Source organism: Lithobates pipiens, unplaced genomic scaffold (genome assembly GCF_037356315.1).
Source record: "Lithobates pipiens isolate NorthernLeopardFrog02 unplaced genomic scaffold, aLitPip1_a1.2 Scaffold_8, whole genome shotgun sequence".
NCBI lineage: Eukaryota > Metazoa > Chordata > Amphibia > Anura > Ranidae > Lithobates > Lithobates pipiens.
This window is the reverse complement of record NW_027507903.1, coordinates 436,601,140-436,618,476: the sequence shown is the minus strand read 5'-3', so window position 1 is coordinate 436,618,476 and position 17,337 is coordinate 436,601,140. Positions and strand designations below refer to the sequence as shown.

The 17,337-nt window shown below is 41.0% G+C and overlaps 1 protein-coding gene across 1 annotated transcript in view; it reads right to left on the bottom strand.

Moving 5' to 3' along the window:
- SLC6A7 (solute carrier family 6 member 7) overlaps window positions 1-17,337 on the bottom strand; it is a 212,935-nt gene that overhangs the window by 32,026 nt on the left and 163,572 nt on the right. Inside the window, exon 13 of the mRNA XM_077468287.1 lies at window positions 13,048-13,215. Coding sequence (XP_077324413.1) covers window positions 13,048-13,215 — 168 coding nt within the window. The remainder of the gene's footprint in view (window positions 1-13,047; window positions 13,216-17,337) is intronic.

Genomic DNA, 17,337 nt, shown 5'->3' with positions numbered 1-17,337 from the left:
GGGTATTGCAGAGTATCGGGGGGTATTGCAGAGTATTGGGGGGTATTGCAGAGTATTGGGGGGTACTGCAGAGTATTGGGGGTACTGCAGAGTAATGGGGGTACTGCAGAGTAATGGCAGGGTACTGCAGAGTAATGGTGGGGTACTGCAGAGTAATGGGGGGGTACTGAAGAGTAATGGCGGGTACTGCAGAGTAATGGCAGGTACTGCAGAGTAATGGGGGGTACTGCAGAGTATTGGGGGGTACTGCAGAGTAATGGCAGGGTACTGCAGAATAATGGCAGGGTACTGCAGAGTAATAGGGGGTAGTGCAGAGTAATGGCAGGGTACTGCAGAGTAATGGGGGGGGGGTACTGCAGAGTATTGCAGGGTATTGCAGAGTATTGAATGGATATTAGTTGTGGGTTATTGGCGCTACCTCCGGCTATTTTTTTTCACAATGTTAAATTTTAAACTTATATCAATCACCTTTGCCTGTCCCTAGGGACTATATAATTTAAACTGTGTTTCGTGTTATATCCCAGCTATTATGATTAGACTAAACCTATTTTTACAACACCTTAAATTCAACCAAATGTGATTAGTACAGCACTTAGTATCACCTACCATAGGTGAACTGACAACCCTTGTCACTTATTTACCCAAAGAGCTAGAAACCAAAAAACCCTAACCAAAAACAAATAAAATAAAATCACAAAAAACCACAAAACAAGCACCCGTGATACCTCAAACTATTTGTTAGTACTAAGGTCTCCCCATGAAGTGGGAAGAGTATCACAAAGTGCCTGCAATTTACATACACATCCCTTGTGCTAATTACTATTTACGCTATGACCCCCCTCATTAGATATGCGTGTAAAAAAATTATTATATAAAAAAAAAAATTTTTTGTACAATTTCATCCAATATAAAAATTAAAAATATAAACAAAACCAGAAAGAATGTGGAAAATATATATACAATTTCATCCAATAAAATATAAACCAATCCAGAAAAAATGTGAAAAAACTGTGAAAAAAATATACGGTATATATAAAAAATATATAAGATAAAAAGTATTTAGTCCACAATAAGTCTATCAGGAGCCAAGATGAAAAAACTGCCGGTTCTGCCAGTGCACGGAGCAATCCCCCTGAGCGAGCGGCGTGCGCTCCCGCTGCGCTCCAATGTTTCTCGCGCACCGGAAGTGACGTAGTGTGCGTAATGACGCTGTACGCGTTTCGTCAGAGACGTCCTCAGCAGCGATACCACGCACACTCACACCCACGTCTTTAAAGGTGACTCCTCCTCTCATTCACAGACCTCAACCAATAGATGATCTGGGTGGGAATTACATTTTCATTTTGGCTCCTGTCTGTGTAAGGATGCCAAACATTTTTTAATTATATAAGTACCTTTTCTTTTCATGCAGCCGATAAATAGCCCAAACCAGCCTAGTAAACGGTACCCCCGGGGGAGGCAATCACTACTTATCTCTATCGCAGAAGGAGATTGCAGGCTTGGGGAAATAGGGCTTATAGGACTAAATGTAGCTTCCTGCACATATATGAAAAGGACTGTATGGTATTTTTGATTTTTATAACCCGTAGTTTCTTTTTTGTTATATATATATATTTTTAGCATTTTTTTGCATTTTGATTTTTATTTTTATATGTTTTTCTTTTATTATCCTCTTACTTGAATTTTTTATCTTTTGGTTTTTGGTTATATATTCTTTGAGCCGTATAATTAATATATATACGTTGCTGCATTTGGTGCATCTTTTATTGACTGTATTTTTGGTGCAAAACCTTCTTTGTACAGAGCGCTGTGTAAAAGTTTTTTGGTGTACAAAAAGGTTTTTTCCTTTCTTTTTGCAATAAAGTATTTTTTAAGTGGCTATCAGTCTCCCACTATTCATAGATAACTATAAATATAATTTTTTTCAAAGAAGAATATTAGATTGTTCCCCCCTTCCCCCAACCTTTAATTAGAAATACTACACCATGAGTGGATTCTCTTTCCTTTGAGGAACTACTAGCGGATATAAGAACTTATTTTCCATCTCCTTAAAAAATCCTGTGGAGGACCTGTTGAAGACAGAACCGAATGGTGGAATCCTCGAATAAGCGGGATACAGATTATAAGCGTATAACCCCCTAGGGGGTGAGTGGATCTGGTGAGTGGGGACCCTTGAGGGGGAATAAGCACGGAAGTCACCAATAAACGCAGGCATTCTCACGAAAGTCACCTTCCTGTTTTTTGAAGCAGTACAATTGCACAATGTGATATCTGATAGAAGACTTATTGTGGACTAAATACTTTTTATCTTATATATTTTTTTATATATATTTTTTTCACAGTTTTTTCACATTTTTTCTGGATTGGTTTATATTTTATTGGATGAATTTGTATATATATTTTCCACATTCTTTCTGGTTTTGTTTATATTTTTAATTTTTATATTGGATGAAATTGTACATAACATTTTTTTTTTATATAATAATTTTTTTACACGCATATCTAATGAGGGGGGTCATAGCGTAAATAGTAATTAGCACAAGGGATGTGTATGTAAATTGCAGGCACTTTGTGATACTCTTCCCACTTCATGGGGAGACCTTAGTACTAACAAATAGTTTGAGGTATCACGGGTGCTTGTTTTGTGGTTTTTTGTGATTTTATTTTATTTGTTTTTGGTTAGGGTTTTTTGGTTTCTAGCTCTTTGGGTAAATAAGTGACAAGGGTTGTCAGTTCACCTATGGTAGGTGATACTAAGTGCTGTACTAATCACATTTGGTTGAATTTAAGGTGTTGTAAAAATAGGTTTAGTTTAATCATAATAGCTGGGATATAACACGAAACACAGTTTAAATTATATAGTCCCTAGGGACAGGCAAAGGTGATTGATATAAGTTTAAAATTTAACATTGTGAATAAAAATAGCCGGAGGTAGCGCCAATAACCCACAACTAATATCCATTCTACCAACGCAGGCTGTTGAACACAGCCCGTGTATTCTAGGGTGGCAGCAACCTCATAAAACTAACAGAACTCCTATAAACCTTTAACATTTTTGAAACTGATAGGTTTAAAAATAAAAAGAATAAAAAGAATTAAAACCAACCAAAAAATTATATAGATTAAAAGGGTCTGGGTATACATAATACGTCCATACATATTCCTGTTGATTAAGACCCATCCCATAAGCGCGGCTTCGTTTGCATAACTATTGCAGAGTATTGGCAGGGAATTGAGGGGTTCAATTTGGTGAGCAGCGATGTGGGCACTGCAGATGCAGCCCACATCGCTGCTGACACCGATCTCTTTCCCCTCCGCTGTACCGATCGGTACAGAGAGGGGGAGGGAGGAACCGGCGTCATAAGATGACGCCGGTTTGTTTACAAGTGATCACTCCATTTGACGGAGCGTTCACGTGGTAAACAGCCGCGACGAGCGGCCGTTTACCGTGATCCGTGATGCGCCGGGTCCACTGGACCCGGCGGTCATGGATGATCTCGTGTGCGCGCCCCAGGGGGCGCGCGAGAGCAGAATTCTGGGAGGCCGTTAATTAACGGCCTCTCAGAGTTAAACAACCGCCCTGAAGCCGTTAATCGGCAATGGGCGGTTGTTAAGTGGTTAAAGTGGAGGGCCACCCTAAAATAAAAAATTGTATTAATATTCTTAAAACATTTTTTTATAAAAAAAAAAACATTTTTTTAACTTACCTGAAACCACTGTTGCTAGGCAGTCTTCCTAATCTGCCTCCTCCTATTCCACGGTGCTTCCTCCTCTTCGGCGAGTGGCTCGTTGCCATCTGGGACATGTGTGTGTCCCAGAAAACAACAGGGCCATTCATAAAGCGTATGCACAGTAGGAAACGGGCAGTGAAGCCGCAAGGCTCCACTGCCTGTTTCCCCCCGTTAAGATGGAGGCGCCGGCAGCCGATCCCATGGACGGATCAGCCTCAGCAGCCGACATCGCTGGCTCGCTGGACAGGTAAGTATCCTTATTAAAAGTCAGCAGCTACAGTGTTTGTAGCTGCTGAATTTAAAAAAATAAATAAATCGCGTCCGGAACACCACTTTAATAGCATATGAGAATTGCAGTACAGCTGGCTAGTTGTTTGTGCTGCCTCTCTCCCCCAGTCTTTGCTCTGCTGTACAAGGACTGAAAAAATCTCAAGTCAGATTCAGGTATTCGCATTTCTTGCATTTAAAAGTAATATAAACCATTTTAGTACTGGCATGTTTCATCCCCTTACTGTCCAGGCCATTTTTTAGCAATTACATTTTATACCTTTGGAGGCAGAACTTTCTTTTGGTGGCATTAATAACCACTAGGTTTTATTTGTTTATTATATATTAAAAAAAATTTTTAAAAAAAATGTTTCCCTCAATTTTCATTTTAAAACATAAAAAATAAAAATGCCCGGACAGTAGGAAAACCCCTAAAATGATCCCATTTTGGAAAGTAGATACCCCAAGAAGATTTTTTTTCCCACAATTTTTGGAAATGAGTACACATGCTGGGACAGAGGGAGTTAATAATGGCACTTGATAATGTCGAACTAGGTACATTATACTGTATATACAGGTCATGGAGGATGCAGATAAGGGGTTAATGTACAGATGTTTAAGAAAAAAGAAGGTGAAATGTTAATATACAGATCAAATTAGAAACAGGATGGTGCTGGAATATACTGTAGATGGGTGAATGGCATTAGAGGGCTGTATTTTATAATTGAAAATCTCCAAAAGACAGTGGTGCTACACAGTTTGATAATTTGTGGAAAAATATTTATATGTATTAAACAAAAATTTAAATGTACATAAATACATAAAACCACCAATATTCACTGCTGTCATCTTATTAATGAATAAAAATGATTAACATAGGAAATAAAGGTGTGCAACGCAAAGGTACCCCTCAACTTCATAGTAGCACTGTGTTCCAAAATGTCACAATTTATCACCAATGTCCATAAACATCATAATAGAAAAGTCCTCAAAATGCCCATAATAGTGCCAAGAAAAAGTGATGTGTTTCTTCCTAAACTGTCCACTAAACACCGTATGTGCTCGTGAGATCCCTCTCCCTTCAGGAAAAAACTCACCGGAAATATATGTCAACCATTCTCATGACTGGCATAATTCACCAGATCATCCCTCCATCCGTTTCAAGAGGAAACTCAAATAAATGTAAAGTTCATGCACACTGGCATCCGAGGGTTTGATTATTGAACGCGACATAAACTGCTTTATTAGTGCCTTTTAGGATGGAGAAGATTTTGGTAGTTTTTTTTTTTTTTATATAAATATAATTGTTTATATAAAATATATATTTGTTATATTTAAAGTGTTTTATATACATGAATTAATATTGATTTTATATTTTTATATGTTCATTTTTGATTTTTAGTTTTAAAGGTTTTTGTCATTTATGATTTGTATTTTATTGTTGCTGTTACTGTATTGCAATGGTGGTGGCTGGTGGTCAGGAGGCTTTCTTTCCTCTTACACACCAATTGTATGTGACAGCAAACAGTACTTCCTGGTCACTGGCCAGTAAGTGATATACTACTGCTAGCTGAGGCCTCTGTTTACATTTTGTGGTACTGTGATTGGTCACATCTATCACATGGTCCAGAGCAACTCTCATTGGCTCTGTACCTTTTATCTTTAATCAGCTTTAATCAGCTTTGTCCAATCAAAACAATACCCTTTATTTGAACAACTTTCTACCAAATTGATATATATGCAGCCCTCAAATTTTGCACTCGCATTTTACGAGTGGAAATTGAGTGCTGGCGAAAAGCTGGGCTGCCTGGAAGTGGTGGGGCGAGCACCACCGGTGGGCGGGGTTGAACGGGAGCCATTTTCCCAGCGATCGCCCCCCCCCCCCCCCGAGGGAAGAGACTATGGAGGAAGAGGTGAGCCACGGGATCACAGAGCATGGATAGCATGCTGCAAAAGCTTACATTACAATTGCCTCTGCTCTGCTTGCTGTCATACACAGCCCCACCTCCTCCTAACCCAGCGCCAGTGATAGACAGAACACAGGTCCAATGCTAGGATGCTTTCTGTCAATCACAGGCGCAGGGTTAGAAGGAGGCGGGGTTGTGTGTGACGGTGAGCAGAGAGGAGGCAATTGTAATGTAAGCTGCTCTGGTATGCTATCCTGCTTTGTGATCCCGCAGCTCTTCTCTTCCTCCAGTCATGATCCGGCCCCCCTTTCTCTTCCTCTGCCCAGGCGAGGCTGCAATGGTGGGCACAGTGTGGGTGCAATGGTGGGCACATTGAGGCTGCAATGGTGGGCACAGTGAGGCTGCAATGGTGGGCACCTCTGTGCTATAATGGTGGCCACCACTGTGCTGCAATAGTGGGCACAGTGAGGCTGCAATGATGGGCACAGTGTGGCTGCAATAGTGGGCACAGTATGGCTGCAATGGTGGGCACAGTGTGACTGCAATGGTGGGCGCAGTGTGACTGCAATTGTGGACACAGTGAGGCTGCAATGGTGGGCACAGGTGAGGCTGCATTGATAGGCACAGGTGAGCCTTCATTGATGGGCACAGGTGAGGCTGTGTTGATGGGCACATGTGAGGCTACACTGACAGGCATTGGTTAGTTGTTGTTAATATTTAATGTATTTATGGAACTGTATAAAACATTTAAGTGTCATTTCATGAGATAATTTATGAGGGCGTGTTTAGGGGCGAAATTAGGACCTGGGCAAGGTAGAGGTTGGGTGGGGCAACTGATGGCGAGTAACTCTTGAGGCCTGGCTAGTAGCTCAAGACTTAACATTTTGAGCCCTGTATATATGCAGCACCCTGGAGTTTAGGCATGGTTGCTCCTCACAAATGTACTTGCCAGGAATAGTTATCCTGGTTTATTGTTAGTTATCTATTGATTCCTCCCTAAGTTTGGCATTGTTGCACTTTCCTCTTCTACCACTAGGTGGCTGGGTACTTGGTGGTACTAGATATGAGAAGATATACTAGATATTCTCACCAATGGTGACGGTGAAGAATCAGGAAACTTCAGTGGGTATCAAGCCAGGGACCCAGCCAGCAGAGGTGATGCTTGCAGAGCAGCCTTGTGTGTCAAGCTAATAACTGAGCAGGCCAGTAGGGTGAAGCTTGAGAGGTATCTTGAGTGCCAAGCTAGGGACCCAGCGGAGAGGCAGGTGTCGCTTGAGGAAGATACCACCGTGAAGTTTGGAGGAGCTCAAGGGATTTAGTGGCAGTGAATCAGTGGGTCTAGTGAGAGACCGGGAGCTCAGTTGCCTGAAGAACTACAAGTGATTGTAGTGGAAGTGAAGGGAACTGTTACGCTTTCTGTTAGGAACGCTTAAAGACTGTTGACATAGGAGACAGCATTCCCGCACATGTGGTGTCTTGTTGGATGCCTTTCCCTGCATGGTTGTCCCCATATTGAAGTCTCAGAATCTGCCAATTGAACTTGCAACTACCTAAGGGTGTCCACCCTCTCTCCCCCAAAAGTTTGTTAAGAGAAATAAACTCTTTTGCATTCAAGAAGTGCCTGGCGCTCAATAACTTTAACTACCTTGCACCCACCGTGCTTCACAACCCACCATATACAGAAGGATGTCAGCTATCTCTGGCCCTGGAGGTTCTCATTGGACTGAAGGAGGCCTGGGACCTTGTGACAACATTGAAGAAATGACACTTTGCTACAATGTAAAGTAGTGAGTGTAGAGTTTATACTACAGTGTACATTTTCTGCCCCCTCAAAATAACTCAATACACAACCATTAATGTCTAAACCGCTAGTAACAAAAGTGAGTACACCCCTAAGTAAAAATGTCCAAATTGGGACCAAAGTGTCAATATTTTGTGTGGCCGCCATTATTTTCCAGCACTGCCTTAACCCTCTTGGGCATAGAGTTCACCAGAGCTTCACAGGTTGCCACTGGAGGCCTCTTCCTCTCCTCCATGACGACATCACGGAGCTAGTGGATGATAGAGACCTTGCGCTCCTCCACCATCTGAGGATGCCCCACACGTGCTCAATAGGGTTTAGGTCTGGAGACATGTCTGGCAAATGCATCCCCTTTACCTTTTAACTTCTTTAGCAAGGCAGTGGTTGTCTTGGAGGTGTGTTTGGGTTTTTGGAATAGTGCCCTACGGCCCAGTCTCTGAAGGGAGGGGATCATGCTCTGCTTCAGTTTGTCACAGTAGGCATTCATGGTTCACTCAATGAACTGTAGCTCCCCACCGGCAGCACTCATGCAACCCCAGACCATGACACTCCCATCACCATGCTTGACTCTAGGCAAGACACACTTGTCTTTGTACTCCTCACCTGGTTGCTGCTGTCACGCCACATTTGGCTACCCATCACATTTTGCTACCCGCTGGTCTTGGTAACCATTGCTGCAGCTCAGTTTCAGGGTTTTGCCAATCTTTTTATAGCCTAGGACATCTTTATGTAGAGCAGCAATTATTTTTCCAGATCTTCAGAGAGTTCTTTGCCATGAGGTGCCATGTTAAACTTCCAGTGACCAGTATGAGAGAGTGAGAGCGATAACACCAAATTTAACACACCTACTCCCCATTCACACTTGAGACCTTGAGACCTTTTAACACTAAGGAGTCACATGACACCAGGAAGGAAAAATGGCTAATTGGGCCCAATTTGGACATTTTCACTTAAGGGTGTACTCACTTTTGTTGCCAGCGGTTTAGACATTAATGGCTGTGTATTGAGTTATTTTGAGGGGAAAGCAAATTTACACTGTTATACAAGCTGTACACTCACTACTTTACATTGTAGCAAAGTATAACTTCTTCAATGTTGTCACATGAAAAGCTAGAATAAAATATTTAAAAAAATGTGAAGGGTGTACTCACTTTTGTGACATACTGTGAGTGTGTATGTATATATATATGGGTTGAGTGTAATGAGCAGAATTTCATCTGCTTAGTAAGCTCAGTGAACATTCAATATCTTGCAAAGTCAACATTGATCTTGTTAACTGAACAGTGTCTATTCACTTAATAAAGGAACCTTAAAGTCCATCATGTCTAAATTCTCAAAGGCTTTTTTTACAGGTAAAACAGGGTCTGTAGCCTATATCATCTATGTTTGACTGAAGTAATAGTAATCTATGTTTGACTGAAGTAATAGTAGTAAGTATAACCATAATAAGACTATGATATTTATTAGTCAACTCTGATCATTGCTAAAGGTTTTTCCCGCTGTCTGTCAACAAACCACTCAAAGAATTAAAGCAGATTTAAACCCTAGCTGCATTTTAGTGTGCTAAGACCCATCCTTTTTTTTACCATTTGTTGAATCTCAATGCTGGTGATTAAGGATAAGCTTGGGTTTTCTCCAAACCCATAAGGATGCTGTCACTGCTGATCTAATCAGCTGTGACTGGGGCATTCCCTGCCCCACGTATGCACATACACTAAGGGATAGGGATGGGTGTGACATCATTGACCTAATATGGCCACATGGCCTTATTAGGTCAATGTCGAACAAGTTGATTCACTGACTAATCTTTCTGCTATGGCACACAAACACTGGATACTACAAAGCTGATACAGGGTGAACATTGAGCTTTCAATTGGAAAATATCAATTTAAAGTGACTCTGCTATTAAACCAGAAAAAGCCATATGCATAAAACACAGGCACCAAGTCTTTGCCTTACATAGTTACATAGTTACATAGTTAGTCAGGTTGAAAAAAGACATAAGTCCATCCAGTTCAACCTTAAAAACAAATAAATAAAATAAAAAATAATCGTACAATCCAAATACCCAATTTTATGCCCACAATTGATCCAGAGGAAGGCGAAAAAAAACCCCAACAGAGCATGCTCCAATTTGCTACAGCAGAGGAAAACAATTCCTTCCTGATCCCCCAAGAGGCAATCCGATTTTCCCTGGATCAACTTTACCTATGTTAGTACCCAGTTATATTATGTACATTCAGGAAAGTATCCAGGCCTTTCTTAAAGCAATCTACTGAGCTGGCCAGAACCACCTCTGGCTGGAGTCTATTCCACATTTTCACAGCTCTAACTGTGAAGAAACCTTTCCGTACTTGAAGATGAAATCTCTTTTCCTCTAGACGTAAAGAGGGCCCCCTTGTCCTCTGGGTTGACCGTACAGAGAACAACTCAACACCAAGTTCACTATATGGACCCCTAATATATTTGAACATGTTGATCATATCCCCCCTTATTCTCCTCTTCTCAAGAGTGAATAAATTCAGTTCCTCTAATCTTTCCTCATAGCTGAGTTCCTTCATGCCTCTTATCAGTTTGGTTGCCCTTCTCTGCACTTTCTCCAGTTCCCCGATATCCTTTTTGAGAACTGGTGCCCAAAACTGAACTGCATATTCCAGGTGAGGTCTTACTAATGATTTGAACAGGGGCAAAATGATATCTCTCTCTCTGGAGTCCATACCTCTCTTAATACAAGACAGGACTTTGCTCGCTTTGGAAACCGCAGCTTGGCATTGCATGCTATTATTGAGCTTATGATCTACCAAAACCCCCAGATCCTTCTCCACTATGGATCCCCCCAGTTGTACTCCCCCTAGCATGTATGATGCATGCATATTCTTAGCCCCCAAGTGCATAACTTTACATTTATCAACATTAAACCTCATCTGCCACATAGTCACCCAATTATACAGTGTATTGACTTGGCATTCTGTGTTTCTGGGTTTGAACATAAATGTGGGCATAGGGAGGCTGATGTACAGTAGGTATGTCCAACCTTGGACGCAATCCTTCTGCACTCAGGGTTGCTCATCCATTCCTAGCTTCAGGTAACCACTGGATGTTTGTTAATATGCCAACAGCCGTGGCTTCTGTCAGCCTGCCCATACTTTGAACAGGCTTCCCGGTCACATTTGTTCTCATACACATGTAATCCCAGTTGCAAGAATCCATTGATTCTTGCTGTAGGAATCTGCTGTATGTCCCTAGTCACTAATTGTAAGTGTAGACTTAAGTTATTGTATTGTCTGAGGCCCACCATACACTATACAGTCTGATTGTACAAACTTTGTAAGATCTACCATCAACTAAGTATGTAGTATAAGTGCTTTAGCATTTATTTTGTACTGATACATTGTACAGTACTTAGGTACACCTACTTCAGTGCCTTGAAGGAGCTCACCTCTACTACTGTTATACATATGTAGCACCCTCCTAGAATAGAGTAGGCTGCTGGGCAATTTTAGTTGAAGCGGAAGCAGAAAAGACCGCTTGAATATTTATGGGACTCCAGCCAATCCCTGAGGAGGTGTGCCCAGAAGGTGGAGAAAGAGCCCATAAATATTAGGAGACCTGAGGAACGAGGTGCAGTGTTCGTGGGTCCAGTCCTGCAGGAAGAGACCCCAGTACCGGGGCTATGTCCCTGTGCCAGGAGTGCTTGAGAAACCCTTGTGAAGACACTGAGGTCTCAACTAGGCATATCTGGGAGGCCTATTCCCAGATCCATTGTCCAGGGATCAAGCTGGGTCAGGAGGAAGCTCTGCAGGGCTCTGAGGAAGAAGGTTATTCTTCAAAACGCCTCAGCCTGCAGTGGCCCCTGTTATCTCCTCCGTGACCTCTGGGGTTCATTATTTGTCCTACACCTATTGTTTTCATCCAAAGACTATTTACATTGCAAGATTCCTATAGATGTTTGTGAGTAGTTTTCCTTTTATCTACTTTAATAAAATATATCCAAAGGATAATGCACAAGGCTGGTGCACCCTTGATTTAATTTTCCTTTTGACTATTAGGATGTCCCTATCCTTGAGGGCAGCAAGGCCTGTGACATTTATCATCACGATATATAGACTGTCTGGTTATCCACTTGTGCGCAGAAGTGTTTGTTTTCTGCCAGGAGGAAGCTCACTGGGTGAGCCAGGTGGAACTTGGTGGGAAGAAGTTCAATGGTCTTGAAGTTTTGTGACGCTAGGAAGAGCCTGTGGATATTGACCAGCAACTTGTTCAGTATTGCAACCAGAAGTGCAACCAGCAGTGTTTAGAGGGCATCCAAAAGTTGAGAAGTCCTCAAGTTTGTTCTGTAGCAGTTAATTGGGTTATCCCATGCTCCCTATCCCTATCCAAGTTCATGTTCCAATAAAAAACACTAAAAAGAATTCCTAAACTGTTTTCTGAGCCTTAGGAAGAAGGAAGAAAATGCTCTGTGGATCGTTAGGGGGTGAGGTACACATAAATTAGAGGGCACTTGGAAAGAAGCCAGTTAAACCAACAGTATATTTTAGGATTGAGACTGCAGTATCTGGTACAGACTCACACAAGCATAGGGAAAACATATAGCCACTGTCTGAAGTGGGATTTGAATCCAGCTCCACAGTTAAACAATTTTGTTATTCCGTTAGGTACTGCTGGTCAGATAGAGATGTGCCATTGACTGTTTTGAATGTGTCTTTGGGGCTGTCTTTGTGATCCATGGTGGACTCCTGAATGATTCACATACTTAGAACAAGCATGGGACCAGCAAAACTGTAACCTGACATCTGCATACTCTTTGGGTCTGGTTTTCTAAGGGTTTAAAATGAGAAGCAAGTCTAATTTCATAACTGTGTTTGGATATTTAAACTATTCCTCAACTGCTCAAAATAACATGATCAGCTAACACAGACGGTCTCTTGTTTTAGTAGACAGAGAGAAATAAAAAAGTTGGCTGTGGAGCACTAATAAGCCGATGTTGCAGCAGCCTGAATATTAGCAAATATGGCTGCCCCATGTACATATACATTTACAGTAAATACATACATTAGACATTAAAAGTTTTTTTTTCTATTATTATTACGATTTTTGTTAAATTGAATCCAATTTGAGTGTATTTCTGAAAACATTCCAAAGACCATAAATTATTTTAATTAAAATATTTTCTCACCCCAATTCAGAAATAAAACATATGGGAATATATCATACACTTTTTTTTTGTTTTCTAACTTGGCTTGGATTCAATGAGGTTTGCGCAAAATATTTATAAAAAAAATAAATAAGAATAAACAAATAATAGTTGAAATTATTATGCATTTCAGCATGTATGACTTACCTCCCAGAGTGTCCCTTCTTCTTTTAATATAGCAACCAGCATCCCAATGGGCACCATCATGCAAGAGAGAAGACCCATGAGAATTCCTAATGCTTCTGACCAGAAAGGGAACTTGTAGTTGCCATACTGGGAGGGCTGATACTTCACTATGCTGTAAGCCAAGAGGCCCTAGGTGAGTATAAACAATCATTTCACAATGTTGTAAAGGCAATGTTTCCAACTTGAAATATTGTGACAACATTAGTTATTACTGTGATATTATTTATTATTATTAAAGGATAAATAAACCAAAGTTTGCATTTTAGTTTTAGAAAATGTTGACTGGTAGAAGCACATTTAGGAAGCTCAACTTTGGCTGTCATCATAAGTCACTCATATCATCCTTAGGGTGTTGTTTTCCAACAGAGAATCACTTTTGCATGGCATACTGCCACGTAACTCTGCATCATAGGAAGCTGAAATTCTGTAAGTGCCCATAATTGGGAGACAGAATAGGGGAATCTGCCTACCAAATTAAAGTAATCATGCTTTTTTGTCAAGGAGTTGGTGTCTCATTCTTTCAGATAATCTGGAGTCATATCAAGTTTATTTTAGCACTTTAATCCTGATCTACTCCTTTTTTTTTTTTGCAATAAAATTACTGATCTTTAAATTGTCAATCTACTTGAAACTTATATTTCAGCTATGGTTGGACAACTGTGGGCTGAAGTACCCACTAGTTTCCTTGGTCAATCATTTTAAAAAAGCTCTCCTGACCTGAGTTTAGACATCGGCCAACCTTCTGTGGTCATTTATTTACTCTATGCATTTCAGCTTAGCTATAACTCATACTGTAAGTCATTTATTTTACTCTACCGAGAATAGAGATGAATTAAAAGAAACTCAAGAATACTTGAAGGAAGGTCACATTGAATCCAAAAGAGATGTAAGAAGCGATGGGGTAAGTAAAACCACCATGCATAATTTAAATATTCATTTAGGATGGACTGAACCTTTATTGCCAAGGGTCCCATATCTCCTAATGATCCCTTGGCAGTAAGGATGGTGCTGCTGTCTACTAAGGATGGTGCCATCTTAGCCTCCTAATGGAGATATGGGACCCAGGGCCTCATATTAACTCCAACATGATCCACTGCTGTGGTTATATTTTGACAAATCTTGCAGGATACATTAGAACAGTAAATACACTATGCACCTAGACAAATCCTATTTCCTCATCCTGTGGCACATACAATAGTCCCAAGGCAGAAAAACCACTGTATAATTTTCCAAGCATTGGTATGCAAAAAAATATGCACATGGTAAGCTAAAATAAGGTCATCACAAACACAGTCACCTAATATTACCTTACCAGTGCTGTCACTTCTCTGAAATAAATAAAAGGATAAAACAGATGCACAGTGCAGATTATTTAAGACGCTATATTTTAAAGGCTTTCTGCCTTGTTGAGAATTATGATGTGTAAATGATGCAATTAATCAATTGTCCAGAGCAGAATGTATTTATAGAGAGGGACTGCAATGGGTGTGCAGAGGGGGGTTTGAGTAACCCTGGGGATACTGCAAGCTGTTACTTATGCAATCCTAGGGATTTCCTCAACATGTCTGCTTCATTGGTCTTTCAACACATTGCTTGTTTCTGATGATTATATCTTATTTTACAGTATTAAATCAGGGGATCGATGGTCACGCCAGTCACTGAAATGTAGTAGGAGTGGGTGTAAGTATGACGTGTGTGCATTTTGTGTAGGTGCATTGCATGGGTATGTATGTACACATTTATAATATGTCTTTGGCATACCAAGGATGATTGCATTCTTATTGAAAAGCCTATAAATCAAGGGTTGTTTTGGCACTATACTATATATGAGCCTTGGCTGCTGGGGGCTGTGTAGATCTTGTATGTTAGAGATGGTTAGGTTATTTCCTAATTGGGTTATGGGGTGGGCTTGGGAGTAAGTCTATTTAACATGTGTACAGGCACTGACTATTAAGCCTTCTGCCATCCAAGGAGCCCCTCACCCCCTTTTCTATGTGCTATATGGTTATCACAGCTTTACTGGCAACTATTACCTTGTAAGCATATGTTGGTAATTTTTTATGCCCTTAAAGCAAAACAAAACCCTCCTATCCTGCTGTCTACTAAGGATGGTGCCATCTTAACCTCTATTTAGATATACAGTTGCCGTTGTAGGACACATGTAGTCACCTACGACAACAGTCATTTAAGATCTGACAAAAGCACACTGGCAACTGTGACAGTGATCAGCGGGGGTATACAGAATATACTGTGCATATACTTATCAGCAGAAAGCAAATGGAAACATTGCAGAAAACAACATTTGTATGTTTGAGTAACCAGATGTGGACAATAGGGGTGCTAGGCAGGGCCAAAAAGACTTCATGGAAGTGCAAATGACATGTGTAGTGTGCCCTGTTCTTCTGTATCACTGCTGCACCCCCCCCCCCTTTCATTTGCCAGGAGCTGTCATGTTGACAGTTGGGCATTGCTGTGAAAGTACAGCAGCTGGCATAGCTGCTGGTATTAAAAAAAATATATATAAATATATATACTTGTGGGATAAATACAACGGAACATTGTTGCTTTTGTAATTCTGTTCCATTCATCTGTAGATCAAAAAGGCTGATCTTCAATCTCTATGTAATGTCCGTATAACATGGAACTAAACCTTCCTATCTCTTACAGCCAAGGAAACTGCATCTCAGCCTCTGCCTGTTCTGTGGTTGTCATGGTGCTGCCGGTGGTTGCGGGGGTCTGCAGGAGGGGGGCTTATCGGAATTTTTAAAGCAGAAATAAAGGCAGTTGAAAAAATAAAATAAAAAAAGGAACCTGCAAGGCAAAGGCATAATGAGCTAGTATGCATAGCATACTAGCTCATTATGAATAACTTACCTGAGAACGAAGCCCCGAAGCGGTCCTCCGTCTTCATGTCCGCCGCTGCCATGGATCCCAGAGTGACTTCCGGGTCTCGCTGCTCGGGTGCTGTGATTCGCCAGAGCAGCGATGACATCACTCCCACGCATGCGCATGGGAGCCGACACTCGTGGCATATCGCCGCAATCTGCACCTGCCCTGTGCACCTGCGCGCCGCTGTCTACGGTGGCTGTCTTTTTGTAAATATCTCCTAAACCGTATAGGTTTAGGAGATATTTCTTGGACCTACAGATAAGCCTTATTCTAGGCTTACCTGTAGGTCAAAGTGGTTTGTAAGGGTTTACAACCACTTTAAGCCTCCAGATCCTGCCCATCCCCATGTGAATGAGTATGGGGTACAATGGACCCCTACTCATTCACCAAAAAAAGTGTCAAAAATAAAGAGACAGTTTGACGAGTCCTTTATTAAAAAAAACAAAAACAATGTGTCTAACAGCTCTGCCGTTTCCTTTTCCTTTTGGCCACTTGGGGCACGCACGCCCCCCGCAGTCTGTGCCCGGAGCCAATGCGAGTGCCCGGCGGGCACCCTTGTTCGCTCGTGACAAAGTGAGAACCGGTATATGTGTGTGTAAACACACACACCCTGGTTCTTTCAGGGGAATAGAGACAGATTGTGTGTTCATACTAAGTATGAACACCGATCTTTCTCTCCTCCTACACAGTCCCACCCCCCCTACAGTTAAAACACAGTTAACCCCTTGATCACCTCCTAGTGTTAACCCCTTCCCTACAAGTGACATTTATACAGTAATCATTGCATTTTTATAGCACTGATTGCTGTATAATTGTCAATGGTACCAAAAATGTGTTAAAAGTGTGCAATTTGTCCGCCACAATATCGCAGTCCAAATCAAAATTGCAGATCGGTGCCATTACTAGTAAAAAAAATAAAAAATAAAAATGCCATAAATCTATCCCCTAGTTTGTAAATGCTATAACTTTTGTGTAAACCAATCAATACACGGTTATTGCGATTTTTTTACCAAAAAATTGTAGAAGAATACATATCAGCCTAAACTGAGGAAAAAATTTGATTTTTTTAAAAAAAAAATTGGATTTTTATAACAGCTTACCTGTAAAATCCTTTTCTTGGAGTACATCATAGGACACAGAGCTTTAAGTAACTACTTAGTGGGTTATAGCTACCTTCAGGTGTTGACACTGGCACACCCAATACAGGAAGTTGACTCCCCTACATAACTCCTCCTCCTTCCAGGAGTACCTCAGTTTTTGTAGCCAAGCAATATAAGCAATATACTTAAACCCCATAAAAGAAGAGGGGTGGGACCTCTGTGTCCTATGATGTACTCCAAGAAAAGGATTTACAGGTAAGCT